This window comes from Taeniopygia guttata, chromosome 1 (genome assembly GCF_048771995.1).
Source record: "Taeniopygia guttata chromosome 1, bTaeGut7.mat, whole genome shotgun sequence".
In the NCBI taxonomy this organism is placed as follows: domain Eukaryota; kingdom Metazoa; phylum Chordata; class Aves; order Passeriformes; family Estrildidae; genus Taeniopygia; species Taeniopygia guttata.
In genome coordinates, this window is record NC_133024.1 from 89,701,613 (window position 1) to 89,715,713 (window position 14,101).

The following is a 14,101-nucleotide window of genomic DNA, read 5'->3' on the forward strand; positions in this document are numbered from 1 at the left end:
TATTGTTATTATTATTATTATTATTATTACCACCAGTAGGTAAATTTACACATTTCCATTTGGATGGAGAAATCAGCACATCAGATTTTGCATTTTTCATTCAATTATGAAATATAAATGTTGATATTTTAATACATATATTTGCATACACTTTCCAGAAAATGAATTTTTGTTTTCTTGGTTATGTCTGTTTCTTGTGCTGCTCTGTTAAAATCCCCATTACCCTTTCCCCATTCTTTACACACACCAGATGTTACACCACCAGCACTCCACTGACAAATCTTGTTGGAACAAGAAGCTGATCAACAAAAGGTTACAGAAACTTGTTTCCATTTTGGAACATGGACCTGCTAGAACTCTATTGCAAAGACTCGTGTCCTAAACAATTTAGAGATGCCATAACATTACTCCTATTCCATTGCATTAAACCACAAATTATAAGCTAGGTTTCTATTCTGGTATTATTCAGCTCCTTCCAATGCAGTTTAACAGCTGGAAATGAGAAGGCAGCAGCTCCTTGTTACCAGGCAACTCTTCCCAACCACCAGCAGCTTGCCCCAGGGATCAGGGTTTGAGAGCTGCTCTGCAGTGACAGCTCTTCTCCCTCCTTCCAAGCCCAGACTGATCCATAGAGGCTGCTTCAGAGCAGAGTTCCCTCTAAGAGCTTGGAGCATTGGCAAGAGCTACATCTTGTTAAAAAAATGGTTTTGTCTCTCACTGTCCCCTTATATTGTGTTGTACAGCTGGGATTTTTTTATTGCTTTGAGTTAAATGAGAATAAAGAAACATTATGGTCTTCTGCTGAGAAGCTCTTTCCACAGGCAGCAATGAATATCAGTACTCTCCCTCCTGCCTTTGAGAGACAGCTCCAACTCAAGTAATGTCTCAGCAACTCCACGTGTCATCTTGGTGTTTATATTATTCCCAGTGAGGTTTTGTAGGGTAGAACACATTGTATGGACTTATATTTGTTCTTATTGTTTTTCTGCGATATTCTTCTCCTCATGCCACACTTGAATTTATTTACATTTATTTCAGGCTCTATTCAAGCAACTAAAAATCCCCTAGGACACAAGCACGTGCAGAATGCATAGGAATAGAAGTCATGATGACCTCATGGTATATTCCTATACCAATGCCCTAAATAAAACAAAAAGTCCTGTCCACCAGCAATGATTATGAAATTCCTTACATCACTCAAAAGTTCATTCCTACTCTGAATCTGGTTTGGGATTCAGGCTTGTTGAACTCTTGTCAGCATGAGTCAGAACTGGGCTCTATCTGCTGACACTGCGTTTTCTCTCAACTTTTTTCTGACAATCGCACAGGTCGTGATAATTTGTTCATCATCAGGGTGCCCCTTGTTTTAGCTCAGCACATTTCCACAGGGCTGAGGACATCAGCGAAAAGAGAAGAAACATAAGTGTCCATGTTGGCGCAATGCTTCAAAGCAAGATTCAGTTGTTTCAACTGTGGAGCACCCAGTAGAAAAGCTGATGGCCCTGAAGAGAATTGGTCCCTTGCGAAGGCTATTCCTCTGGTCATTCAGTTCAGCATATGGACATGGGCATGACTAGCACCTGGAGAAAAGAAGCTTTTCTCCTTTTCCCTCCAGCATAATGTATCACTGTCAGAAAATAGGGTTTGGATCCCTTATTGAAGCGAGATATTAATTGGAAAGTCTTTTATGCAATTTATTTTTGAGTAAATGACGTGTGTGAAAGATGAACAACCTTTCTTCTATATTTCTCTCCCTGCATTCAGTTCCACTTTTTACCCAAGTCTCTGATTCTCTCTCTAATCTACATTTACTTATTCTTTTCATCCATTTCATCATCACTAGAATTAAGCACATTTTGAAAATTAATCCTTTTCTTCTTTATTTAACATATGCTAATCACTCAAAAGAATTGTTCAGTATAAGGGCACTCTTTCTGTGATTGTTTTTATTAGAAAATGTTTAACTTGAATACACCAGAGAAAAGAAATTTTATGCCACTGACATTATTAAAGACTTCTGGATGAAATTTCACTTTCTCATACAAAAATATTGGCCTGATCTAAACAAAGGCATATGTTTGTGTGGCTCCATGAAGGACTTATATTTGGAAGAGGAGACAGTAGATTTTTGTGTTTATCCCTGAATCTGAAAATAGCCTGAATCTAAGCATGGCTTCTAATTGCTTTTAGTTGCAGTTTCTCATCCTTCTGACCTTCTTTTTCATCACCACTTTCATTCTGCATCAGTGTGTGTCTTGGAATAAGGTTTCACATATGCATCAGTAACAACTTTCAGTGGAGCTGCAAGACTATCCAGCATTACACTGAATGCCTGGAAATGTTCTCAGAAGGCTCACGTCCTATTTTTGTTACCTTCCAAATTTCACTTCTCATCATCATAAATACTTTACAATTTTAATTTACTTTGACTCACTTAACAGCCAGGCATTAAATGAAGCTAATGTGTTTAAAACTCTGGTTTTAAAAGTGAAGATGCAGGATGTGCAAAAAGCCCCAGCTCATTTGCGGCACTGGCACATTAGGAGAAGGTCTGGATGGATCTACCAAATGGGTTTCCCAAGCAGCAGGGACTGCATTGGTACTATGGAATGTTCTTGTCTTGAAGTTTGTGTTCAATTCCTGATGATGACAAAAAGAAATCTTAAATTTTTAGTGTGGGAACCCATACTTTGTCTAATTAACTGAGCAAGCTACACACACTGCTACAGGAGCTTTTTCATCTTTGAGTGAAACAAAATTACAAATCCTCAGGTCTTCAAAATTACACTGTTTCAGTAAGGATTTTTTGTGTGATTTTTTCATACAAACAAGATTCATGTGTGTGTATGTGAAGACAGTAGGATATTTGGGATTCTACTTTTTTGATATAGATTACCTGTCAGGGGCATTCTAGAGTCATTCTATAGTCTGTCTGCCCACAGTAGCTCCAGTTTGTGAGCTCCCTTCTTTGCCTTGTCTCATGTGGTGAAATCACAGTATCTTTCAACCTCTACAAAACTCTTTTGCCAAATGACGACAAGAAGACACTAGAGAGACATTTAGTGATGGTACAACAGGTGCTTAGTCATCAAGCAAGAAATCTATTAGAACTGAATTTAATATCCTCAATTGGATAACAGACCTGTGAAAGCAGGAGCAAGATAAAAGGAACTGGACTTCCTCCACAATGTAGTTAAGTCCACAATCTAATGCTTGTAACCCAGACATACAGAGGTCATTTCAAAAATGGAAAAAGAAAAGCTATTTTTTGAAAGGGAGTAAGAAGTAAAAAGCAGAGTCAGTTATTGAAGATCTCCATAACATCTTGTCATGATAAGTACAACAGCCCCATTGGGCTCCCTGCCTCAAGGTGCTTAGTGCTGACTCAGATTGCACAGAAAATATCCCCACCTCAACCCTTTGATATCCTGCAGAGGTATAAAACAAACCAGGAGCCATGATGTCCTGTAGGCTCTGGCTGGAGGTCTGTGCTGTTGGTCGGTGCTTTTTAGTCTGAGAGTTCAGCCATGGATGGCAGTGGCCTGTTCTGCCCAGGAGCTTGCTTGTTGTTCTTGCTTGCTGCAGAGGGAATGCCACCGTCCAGATGTGCAATTTGGTTTTGCTAGTGCCTAAAGCCATTTTCAGCCACCATTTTAGCCTCTAATGAAAGGAAATCTCATTCACCTGGAACCAAGACAGGCACAGAGAGAACAAGATGACAGTTCAGAACTTCCTTGTCTTTGAAACTTCCAGTTTATTTCCTGGCATCAATCCATGAATCATAGTTGACAACTAAGTAGCAAGTTCCAGATCATAATGTGCTGAGTATATTTGGCATATAGCCAGCCTATACTGCATTCAAGTCAAGGATCATGGAATCAGCTCTCTTGCTCTCAGAGGGATTTTCTGATTAAGTATGCTGCCTTCCACAATCATTTAATTTCTTAAATATTCTGATTTAATCTCATATCCTTTTACTCATAACATACAAGCAAAAGTAGGAATGACACCTTAGGAATACTTTCAAAGGAAAAATAATGGGAAATTAATGTGGAATGAGCATGTGAAACAGTCGCTTGCTCTAAAATCTGAGATACTTTGGCAGTGTGGGACAACTCATAGGACATGTCTAACCAATTTTTCCTTGAGGTCAGAAAAGTACTTTACACAAAAGAGAGGGTCCTTCAGAAGTCAAGAACATTCACCTCATAGTGTCCCTGGCTAGAGGACGGACAGAAGGAAAGAAGGGCAGGCTTGGGAATCCCTTCCTCTTGTCCACAATGAATATATAGAATAATAGAATTGTTTAGGTTGGGAAAAAACTCTAAGATCATCAAATCCAACTTGTATCCCATCACTTTCAGGTCCACCACTGAATTATGTCCCCACGTGCCACACACACACATTTTTGAACACTTCCAAGGGTGATGATTCTGCTATTTCTGTGCCAATGCCCAACTGTTCTTACAGTGAAGAAATTTTTCCCAATATCCAATTTAAATTTCCCCTGGCACAACTTGAGGCCATTTCTTCTTGTCCTGTGTCTTGTTAGCTGGGAGAAGAGACTGACCTCCACCTCACTACAACCTCCTTTCAGGTAGTTGTGGTTGCTGGTGGTCCCTGAGCCTCCTTTAGTCCAGGTTAAACAAGCCCAGCCCCCTCAGCCTCTCCTCACAAGACTTGTGCTCCAGACCCTTCACCTGCTTACTTGCCCTGCTTCTTCAGCTCTAAAGTTGTGAGGCCTATTTACTCTTCTCAGGACATTTTAGTTTCATTCTGCAGTTTGGTGACTACAAATGTAATTAGTGGCAGGAACCCAAATGAACTTTGCTCAGTTAAACCTTCTGCTACACCCCTGCAGCCTGTCTACACACTACGCACTGGTTTCTTTTGGGATTCATTAAGAAAGAGAAACCAAAGGACATTCGTTGGAATTTGGAGTAAGTGTCTCAAGGTCTGTAAACTGATTAATCACTCTTAGATTTTTTGATCCTTAATGAACACCTTCTGGCTGTATTTTTAGTCATTTCTCTCAAAACTTGTTAAATTTGGTGCATATTTCTGGTTAGTGTCTAAAAACCAATGGAAACTAATCCTACATGATCAGATTTATATTTGGGAACATCTGTGTCTAGATTACTCTAAAATCAAAAGAGAGTCTAAAATGGGACATGCTGAGAGTACAAGCAGTTAATATAATATTGTTTTAATATTTTCAGCATTATTTTTCTATCCTGTTTTTCATGTTCCCTAAGACATTACTGGGACTGCTGAGACCAGATAGAAAAAAAAAAAAAAAAAATCCATGAATTCTGCAGAAAATTAAACTGTTACTTCATTCAACTCATTGCTTAAATCTGCCTTAAATGCTACCATGCCAGAAGAATGGAAGGTGGAAAATACAACTATTGAGACTTCAGAGCTCACTAGAATCAGTTTTTGATGTCTGTGCCAAGTAACTTACTGGAAAACATAATAAAGAGTAGAACTGGTGAAATGAATGATATGTTGGAGAAGAATCAGCATTGCATACCAAGAAGGATGTCTTGTTTTGCAAATCCATTTGAGATTCAAGGAATGATATTTATTTAGATAAGGATGGTTCTAATAATATTAGATACTTGGGTTTTAAAAATTTTTTGAGCTGGTCTTTTACCATATGCTCTCAAAATGTGATCATATAAGATAAACAGAAAAGGATACAAAAAAATCTGAAAGAAAGAAAACTCATCATTATATTACACAATATAATGCAGTTTCCAGAACCCACAAAAATCTCTGCTGTTCAACATCTTCAGAAATTTTATGGAGAAGCTTAATGCCATGAGGTCAGTTGGCAGATAATACAAAATTCATCTGAACAGACAAATCTTAAACTGGTAATCCAGATTATCAGAAGATTTTTAGCAAAAAAATCAACTTTATCTTGGCTTAGTGAGTTGAATTGACTTGCTGAGAGGTCACATCGGTGACAAAAGTGTACAAAGATTGCACATCTGGGGATAACATGGAAGCATAGAGGGAAGGCAGAGTGGGACAACCTGTTTTGGCAGCAAAAAGCTGTTCAGTTGGCTTGGCTGTATCACTTGATAACTCTCTTCATGTGACAGGGTAATAAATGACAAGTGAAATTTAATATGCAGACACCGAAAGCGACACACAGCCCTCACCTTCTGTATTCACTGGTAAATCAGCACTCTGGAAAGTGTTTTCCACTTAGGAAAGTGATCTCAGACCTCTTGTTCATGGCTCTTTGGAGAGAACAGGTCAAGAAGTGACCTATGCAATGTTTGAAAATAGTAAGAAAAAAACAGAAGTAAGAAAGAAGCAGGACACTGTTGCTATAATATCATATCTTGAATATTGTATGTAGTTTTGTCAACATTGTCTGAAAAGAAGTATAAATAGAAAACATACAGGGCAGGATGAAAAGGTGGGGAATGGCTTCTGTTTGAGAGGCTCAGGCTGCAATCTCAGAGCAGACTATGGATTTACTGCTGCAATCCCACTCCACACTTCTTCATGCTGTCACTGATCTGGTTCACACAGTAACCTGGTAGAAGACACACACACTAAAAAAAGGAGGAGTTTCCTGCCAGGTGACTGAGCTGAAAGGGCACAGTGGATGTAGACAGGGAGATACATGACAGAGGGAGAAAAGTGGCAGCCAGTCCTAGGAAACCTCTGCCTTCAGCTGTAGCTTCACAAACCATTTTGACCAGTTTTGCTTAGGCCCAAGCTTCTTTGCCTGCAGCTAGCCGCTGTCACCCCTGAAAGCCTCTCCCTTTTGGTGTTTGTGCAGCTGTTCAGCAGCTCAGTGGGGGAGCTATCTGAAACAAAATTAATCATTTTTGTTGGATTATTCTGATAGAGTTTGCAGCATGCTAGCACAAGAAATGCATGTGGCCAAAGGACAGAAAAAAGCAACAGGGACTGGAAGGACTGCTCCTTTGAGCAATGCTAGCTCAAAGGGGTTTGGAAACAAGTAAAAGACCAAAGCTCCATAGTTCAGGAAAAAGGATGAAATAATATGAGGTCTATAAACTGGTATGGTATAAATAAATAGGGCATGATCATTCACTATTTCTTAGATGACAAAAATTCAAGTACCCTGTAAAATTATTAAGCACTGGTTTTAAAACTAGTGAGAAAAAAAATTCCTGTCTAGCCTTTGTGCAAATTTGAGACCTTCCCACCACTCCTGGAGGCCAGGTGTACCAACAGCTCAAAAAGCTATTTAACATAGAGAAGTGGTACATTTGTGGCTGTTAGGGTTGCAGTGGATACAGATTTCACCTGAGAGCTTTTCCCGTGCACCCAGGAGCTGAAAACGGAAAGAAAAGGCCACATAATGATGGTTTATATGTTTTTATACCTCTTACATGTATCTCTACTATTGGCCATTGTCAGAAGAAGATACCAGCCTAGGGACAGTTGCTTTGAATGAGGCTGGCTCTTCTGTTTTCACCTACTTTACTTCAACTCTATGTGATATGAATACATTGTTTACATTAGTTATATTTGCAGTAATTATTGTGGAGACACCAAGTCTGCATTAGATATACCTAAATAACAAAATAAAACTAGACGAGTTCTTTTTCCGAAACAAATGATGCCACTGAAGTTTTCTTGAAAAATGTATAAACATGGTGTTAGCGCAGCTATTTGTCACACTTGGACAGAGCAGTACAGATAAGAAGGGTGGCTTTAAAGCAGTGGCAGTAGATAGCCTAAGAGCACCTCTGAGCTCTGACCCCACAGCTCTAGGTTACAGCTAACAGTGGAAGTGTCCCGCGGAACTACGGATGGACGAGGGACAGTAAAGCATGGCTTGCAACACATTGGTAACAAAAAGATAATCTCTTTTCTAAGGAGTTCATCCTAAAATACTAGAACAAATTGAAAATGCATTTCTGACGAAAACCTTTGTTGGTGCGTGGGGAGAACCCAAGTTTCTAATTTATGGCAGGACTGAGTCGGGTTTGGTGCCAGCTCCTGCCTTCCAACTGATGAGCCCCGGAGCTATTAAAGCGATGTGCCGGGAGGTGAGGGCGCAGTCTCCCCGCGCCCTGCCGGCCGCCCATCGGCGCGGCTCCCCGTGCCCGCCCCCGCCGCTCGGCACGGCCGCTCCCGGGCGGCCGGGCAGGTACCGGGGCCGCTCCGGGCGGCAGCTCCGCCGCGAGGTGTGTCCCTGAGCGGCGGCTCGGCGGTGCCTGGTGAGGATTGGGCAGGGCGGGCGAGCGGCTCCGCGGCTCCCTCGCCGCGCTCCCGCAGTCGCAGCGCGCTCGCCGCCCGCGCCGCTCCCGCTCCGCTCCCGCCGCGCCCCAGCGCCCGCCCGGCCCCGGCCCCGGCCGCCGCCGCATCGTGATGCCGCATCCCGCGGCGCCCCTCGGGGCCGCCCTGCTGCTCGTCCTGCTGGCGGCGGACTCCTCGCAGAGTGAGTACCGCCGGGGCTCGTCCCTCCCGCACACGCCGCCGAGCATCCTCCGCCGCCCTGCGTGTGTGCGAGTGCGGGCTGTGCTGCCGGGGCGGGGTGCGGTGCGGGGGGATGCGCAGCTTTGCAGCTGCGGTGAGGGCGGCGGCGGGGTCAGGGGATGCGGGTGAGGGGCCGCGCTGAGGCCGCGGCGACCCACGGGCGGCGCCCTGAGCTGGGAGAGCGCTCGGTGCCCCCCGGAGGGGCGGTAAGCGTGCGGGGTGGGGGTAGGGGCTCAGCTGTTCACGGCTGCCTGTCCTTGCTCCTGCTCCTCTCCTCCTCCTCGTCCTGCCCAGCCGTGCTGCTGCGCGCCCCGGAAGCTGCCCAGTTCCTGCGGCAGAGGCAGCGCCGAGCCTACCAGATCTTCGAGGAGACCAAGCAAGGGCACCTGGAGAGGGAGTGCGTGGAGGAGCACTGCAGCAAGGAGGAGGCCCGGGAGGTGTTTGAGAATGACCCGGAGACGGTAAGGACGCAGGGCCGCCGTGAGATTTTGGTGGGGGGTGTCCGGCTCTGTGCTCCCACCCACCCACTCTCCGCGGCTGGATGCCAGCTACCGGCACAGCTGGGAAAGGCATCTGGAGGAGGAGGACCCAGGGCCATTAGGTGAACGACTGGAAGCCACACTCGTGCTCAGCCTGCACAAGGGCTGTGCCAGGGCTGTCCAGTCCGGAGCGCTCGGTGAGCGTGGTCCGAGTGAGCAGCCCAGCCCGGCGCTGGCTGGCGAGGCTGTCACTGGAGGGTAGAAGGGTCCTGTTCGCCCATGGTCCAAATCCATGAAGCAAGACCAGTGCAACCTAATGACACAGCTTCTCTGTCTGGTTACCTTATACCATCCCTGCTCTTCCCTCCAGCTTCCCATCCCAGCGGTATTTAAAATCCCCTCAGTGTTGCAGCATATGTCACAACTGAGGCTTCTCAGACGAATGTCCTAACCATTCTTAAATCCGTGGGGGCCAATTCAGCTTGGTCAGCATCTTAGAATAGTAGGTTCAGGACCTGTCACTACAACAGCAGGAGGGCGCATATATGGAAATGTGGTGCTGCTTCTAACACTGTGGATTCACACAGTTAGAGGCTGCACACTGTACGTGGAGCTGTCTTTTCCAGTCTTACCAGGGTTGACTTTCACTTCAGTCCTCTCACTTTGAGTAGCATACGGATGCTTTACTAAGCTTGGCTTACTCCTCCAGTCATTTTACACCTCCTCTCAACACTGTTTTGGATAGGCTGTTCTCATTGCAAGGACTATCTGGCATTGATTTAGCAGTGGGAAGTGGATTTTCTTGGTGCTCAGACTGAAGCTCAGTTCTGCACAGCATGTTCCTGTTACTGGTATGATGCTCTAGGGAGAAGATAGGACAGAGGAGGAGAGAGAGAGAGTGAGCACGTGTGTGTGTACACAGAGGCACAAACCACAGGCAAAGGAGGGACTCAGCAGAGGAGATGTTTTATGCTTCAGTAAGGCAAGTCTTGACACGTGTGCTTCATTGGCAGCCTCAGCACTGGATAGACAGTGCAGTAGCTTGCTGTCACAAGACAGTAGTAAGTACAGCAAAAGCAGAGTGATGTGGTTTTGACAGTCTTTATTTTTGAGATTAATATGAAACACTTGCCCAGGCGGTGTTTAATGTTACACCTTTTATGTGTATGCATAGACACATCTGAGTGTAGCAGTGTTTGCTTCTGCTCTGCAGAAACTGAGAGACTTCAGAATGTGGATAACTCTAATGGGGTGAGAGTGGCTGGCACAGCTACTGTATTTGTGTTGAGTAATGTAGCATTAAACTCAATAGAAATATTCATCACATAACAGTGAGTACAGGGAAAACTATGATGAGTGTGATTTTATAGCCTTCTGGAACAAAGGTGATCTAAGGTCACTACTTTTACTAACTGGCTGCTGGCCAAGAGGGTAGCTAAAGGTGATGCACTGATAGATCACTTTAAGGGTAGGATAGTGTACAAATATGTCAGGAGTTTTAAACAGTATTTGGTACTGACGTCGTAAATTGTAAAGAATACATGGTTCTCCTACTGAAATGACAATAGTGAAATAATTTTGGTTTAAAATCTTTTCACATATAATATAAATTCTTTAAGACACCATCATACTTTCAATGTGTTTTGTAGGACAATGCTGGCTTTCTGTTATTCCAAGTGATTTTGATTTTTTGGTGCATTTCCTTTGCTATTGCTGCTAGGTTTCATTCTGTTCTGAAAAGCTGAAGAAAGGCTAGATGGGCTTCTAGTGTCTGTGCCCCCTAACATGTCCTTCTACATGAGGACACTTAGATCTACAGTGACATAAGATCCTACCTTTTCTGAGACACAAACCTCCCAAGAGCTGTAAAGTTGCTTGTTAAGTGCAGTATGTTCTACTCCTTGCATTACTGTGCTTCAGTTTGATTGAGAAACAAGTGTGCTTTAATATATCAGGGGGTTTATGGCCCTTCCTGACCCTTTTGCAATCAGTATGTGATGTGAAAGCAGCAGCTGCTATTCAGTAGCAACTTTCTAATGCATGGTGGCAGAGGTTATGTATGTGGGCTGTTGCTGCTCTGCACTGGAAGACTTCACTGTTTTGCAGTGCATAGGTGACTAGTCTTTCAGCAGTAACTGTGGATTTCATGGACAGAGTATTAATCCACAATGGAAGTATATTTTAAACAGTAGGGAGTTGTTGTGCTGTCATTTCACTGATGCTGTGTTGTACTGTCAGAAGAAGGAAGCTAGTTGAGACAGACCTGACTTAGGAAAGCCAAAAACTGTTGTAAACAACACCAAACTTTTTGGAGAATCACAGTAACTGCAGTCATGACTCAGCGTATTGCCAGGCTGTGGCTGATCCATGCTGGTAAAGTGAGCTTGTGTTGACCAGGGAAATGAACAGATTGCTGTTGACAGAAGAAGATTCATTGTAGTTTAGGAAGGATGAAATTTCTGCAAGTGCCTGCTGAACCTGGTCACATGGATTAACTATTTAGGTTGTAGCAGACAGAGGCAGCTACAATGCTTTTTGCCCTGTGCTGAACTCCGTGAGGCTATGCAGTCAAGCCATGACAAACACAGCAGCACAATCTGTCTTGTTGCATCTACCAGGTTTTATGCTTTAAAGCACCAGATGAGCATCTATGTAGGCATTTGGCTGTTTACTGTACCACAGGAGCAATGGTCTTGCAGCCTAGACAACTGAAAGTTAGTTTCAGGTTAGTTGATCAATCTTGATGCTTCTCTGTTCAGCCTCAAGAAAGGTTTCTGATGTCAGACCAAAAGTGTTGTCCCTGTTCCCTTTTCCCCTCCATTAGATGCTAATGAAATGTATGAGTCTTCCTTACCAACCTTGCCATTCTTGACTATCCTGTCAAGAATGTGAGGAGAATTTCAAGGCCTAAGTTTAAGACCTATGACCTAAAGATGTGATAGGAAATTGCATTAACTGATTCAATAAAACAGTTCCAGAAGCTGAGGTAAGATGAAGTAAAGCTCTAACATAGCTCATGTGATGCTTCCTAGGTAAAACCATATCTTTATGCAGCCATTTGTAACATCTAGCCAAGAAATAGGAAAGATACCTGTTTCCTGGACAGACCAGTAAATGAAATGACGTGTCACATACCTGTACCAGAGCACCTTTTCCTGTGCCTTCCATTGTTTCAGTGATCAGCTTTCCAAAACAGCATCTGCAGGCAGTCAGCAGAAGATGCACATTCTCTGAAACCTGAAGGTGGATTTTGCCACATGTGGGATTACTTACATCAACTGCTAAGAATAGTGCATCAGGCGGGGCCCAAGAGCCATTCATGTGCAGGGCAGTGCAGCTTTTGTCTTTTATGTTACGGAAAATATAAATATCAGCTTGCTCAGACTAGAGGAAGGAAGATCAATTGAAACATTTTTAGATTTTTTTTTTAAGAGGCAGAACAAAACTCAGTCTGTGCCAATTGTATGACTAAACATGGTAAAAGCAAGTAGCCTGGATTAATGAGTCTTGCAGCCTACCTTTTTCATTAAGCTGATTATAGCATCCTTAAACATTAGTGCAGAATTCTGGGATGGTTCCTGTTTTGTAATTTCATTTATGCTAGAGGTACCAAAGAGAAAATTAAAAGATAATATAGTGGTAAAAAAAGAAGGATGGAAAACATCTTGATGGGAGGTATGCAGACTGTTTCTAAATGTGATCTATTCAAAATACATGCGAGGTGTAATAGATGGGATGAAGTTTCAAAATATCTTGGATACAGAGATAAGAATGTTATCTTATTTAAGATGTTGACAAAGCCTTATAAAAGCAGCACTGCAGAAATATTTGACCTTGGTATGCAGTCAAGGTATTACAGCTTGTTAAGTGACTGATAAACTGCTCTGGAATTTGGTTGACCTCGTTCTAAAAATCTGGTCATCCAAGCATGTAAAACAAAGGGCAGAAGGGAGTGTAGATCGGGATCTTCTTAGAAACATTGCATTTCACTGAAGAAAAACATGCCCTTGTGCAAGGAGTTTCTCTGTTTTGACAGGCTCAGCATAGGGAATAGGTTTGAATGCAGCCTCTTATCCTTTGGTATGATAGCACAGCTCCTGTCCCTGCACATCTTGCTTGCTGTTGTTACTGCTGAAGAATTACTGCTTTTCCTGCACCTCACCATAGAAACTACTACGCTAAAAAATGTTAGGCGCACCAGAAACGCTGATGTAGGTCAGGCTGGCCACCTGTGTTTACTGTTTATGGATTTGGCCCTCAGTAGAGCACTGTGGAAAGCCAGCTGGTTTCCATGTGCCTGCAGAATGGACATCTGATTCATAGGCAGACACGTGAAAAATCTGGATTTTGAGAGACTTGAATCCAAAATGTTTTTTAAATCTACGGCTTGTCAGATACACAAAACATTGGCAGAGAATCACAGCATTACTTGGAACTGAAGAGGAATCTACCCCTCTGTCCCACTCATGGCAAGGGCAGCAGTGACACCAGCCCAAGTTTTTGGGGACTTTTAGCAATCTTGTCTTGAAAATTACTGATCCTAACAAAACATCCAGCAATGTCAGCATTATTTCTGCTAGGCTGGGTTTATTGAGAAGCTGAAATGCAGATGAAGCAATGTATAGGGTGTGGTAAGGGTCAGTTTGGTTGTTTTTCAGCATGTTGATGGCTCAGTGGTTTTATTTTTCATGTGTTCCATAACATGACATGGTCTTGATAACACAGATGAGCTTCATCCTTGGACTAGGGTCATCCAAACTTCATTCTGATCTTTTAGGAGGTGCGCTTGTCAGGCAATGTTTAGATGTTATTTCCAAGAATAACAAGGTAGATGCACACTTGTAAATATTAATCAGTAAAGTATGAAGGCATGTAGAGGGAGGAGAGGAGTTACTGGGAGAGTAAAGCAGTGTAAAATTTCTTTAAGTAATTTAGTGAATGTTGTGTAGTCTAGACATGAAAAATACAGATATCATCTTTAGATACAGATGTCATAATCCCTGTATAGAATATTCTTTTAATAACCAGGCAAGAATCTGGTTTTATTTGCTGTGAAAATTCTTCTCAGTATACTGATTTATTTTGATATTTTGGCAGAGGATGGAGAAAGGGTGAGATTTATAGCTGTATACATTTCTTTATCTCTT

The 14,101-nt window shown here is 42.9% G+C and overlaps 1 protein-coding gene across 1 annotated transcript in view; it reads left to right on the forward strand.

The window, feature by feature from the left end:
• Positions 1-8,069: 8,069 nt before the first annotated feature.
• The window catches only part of GAS6 (growth arrest specific 6), a 38,298-nt gene continuing 32,266 nt past the window's right edge, over positions 8,070-14,101 (forward strand). Inside the window, exons 1-2 of the mRNA XM_030279468.4 lie at positions 8,070-8,437; positions 8,770-8,936. Coding sequence (XP_030135328.4) covers positions 8,368-8,437; positions 8,770-8,936 — 237 coding nt within the window. The 5' untranslated portion in view covers positions 8,070-8,367. The remainder of the gene's footprint in view (positions 8,438-8,769; positions 8,937-14,101) is intronic.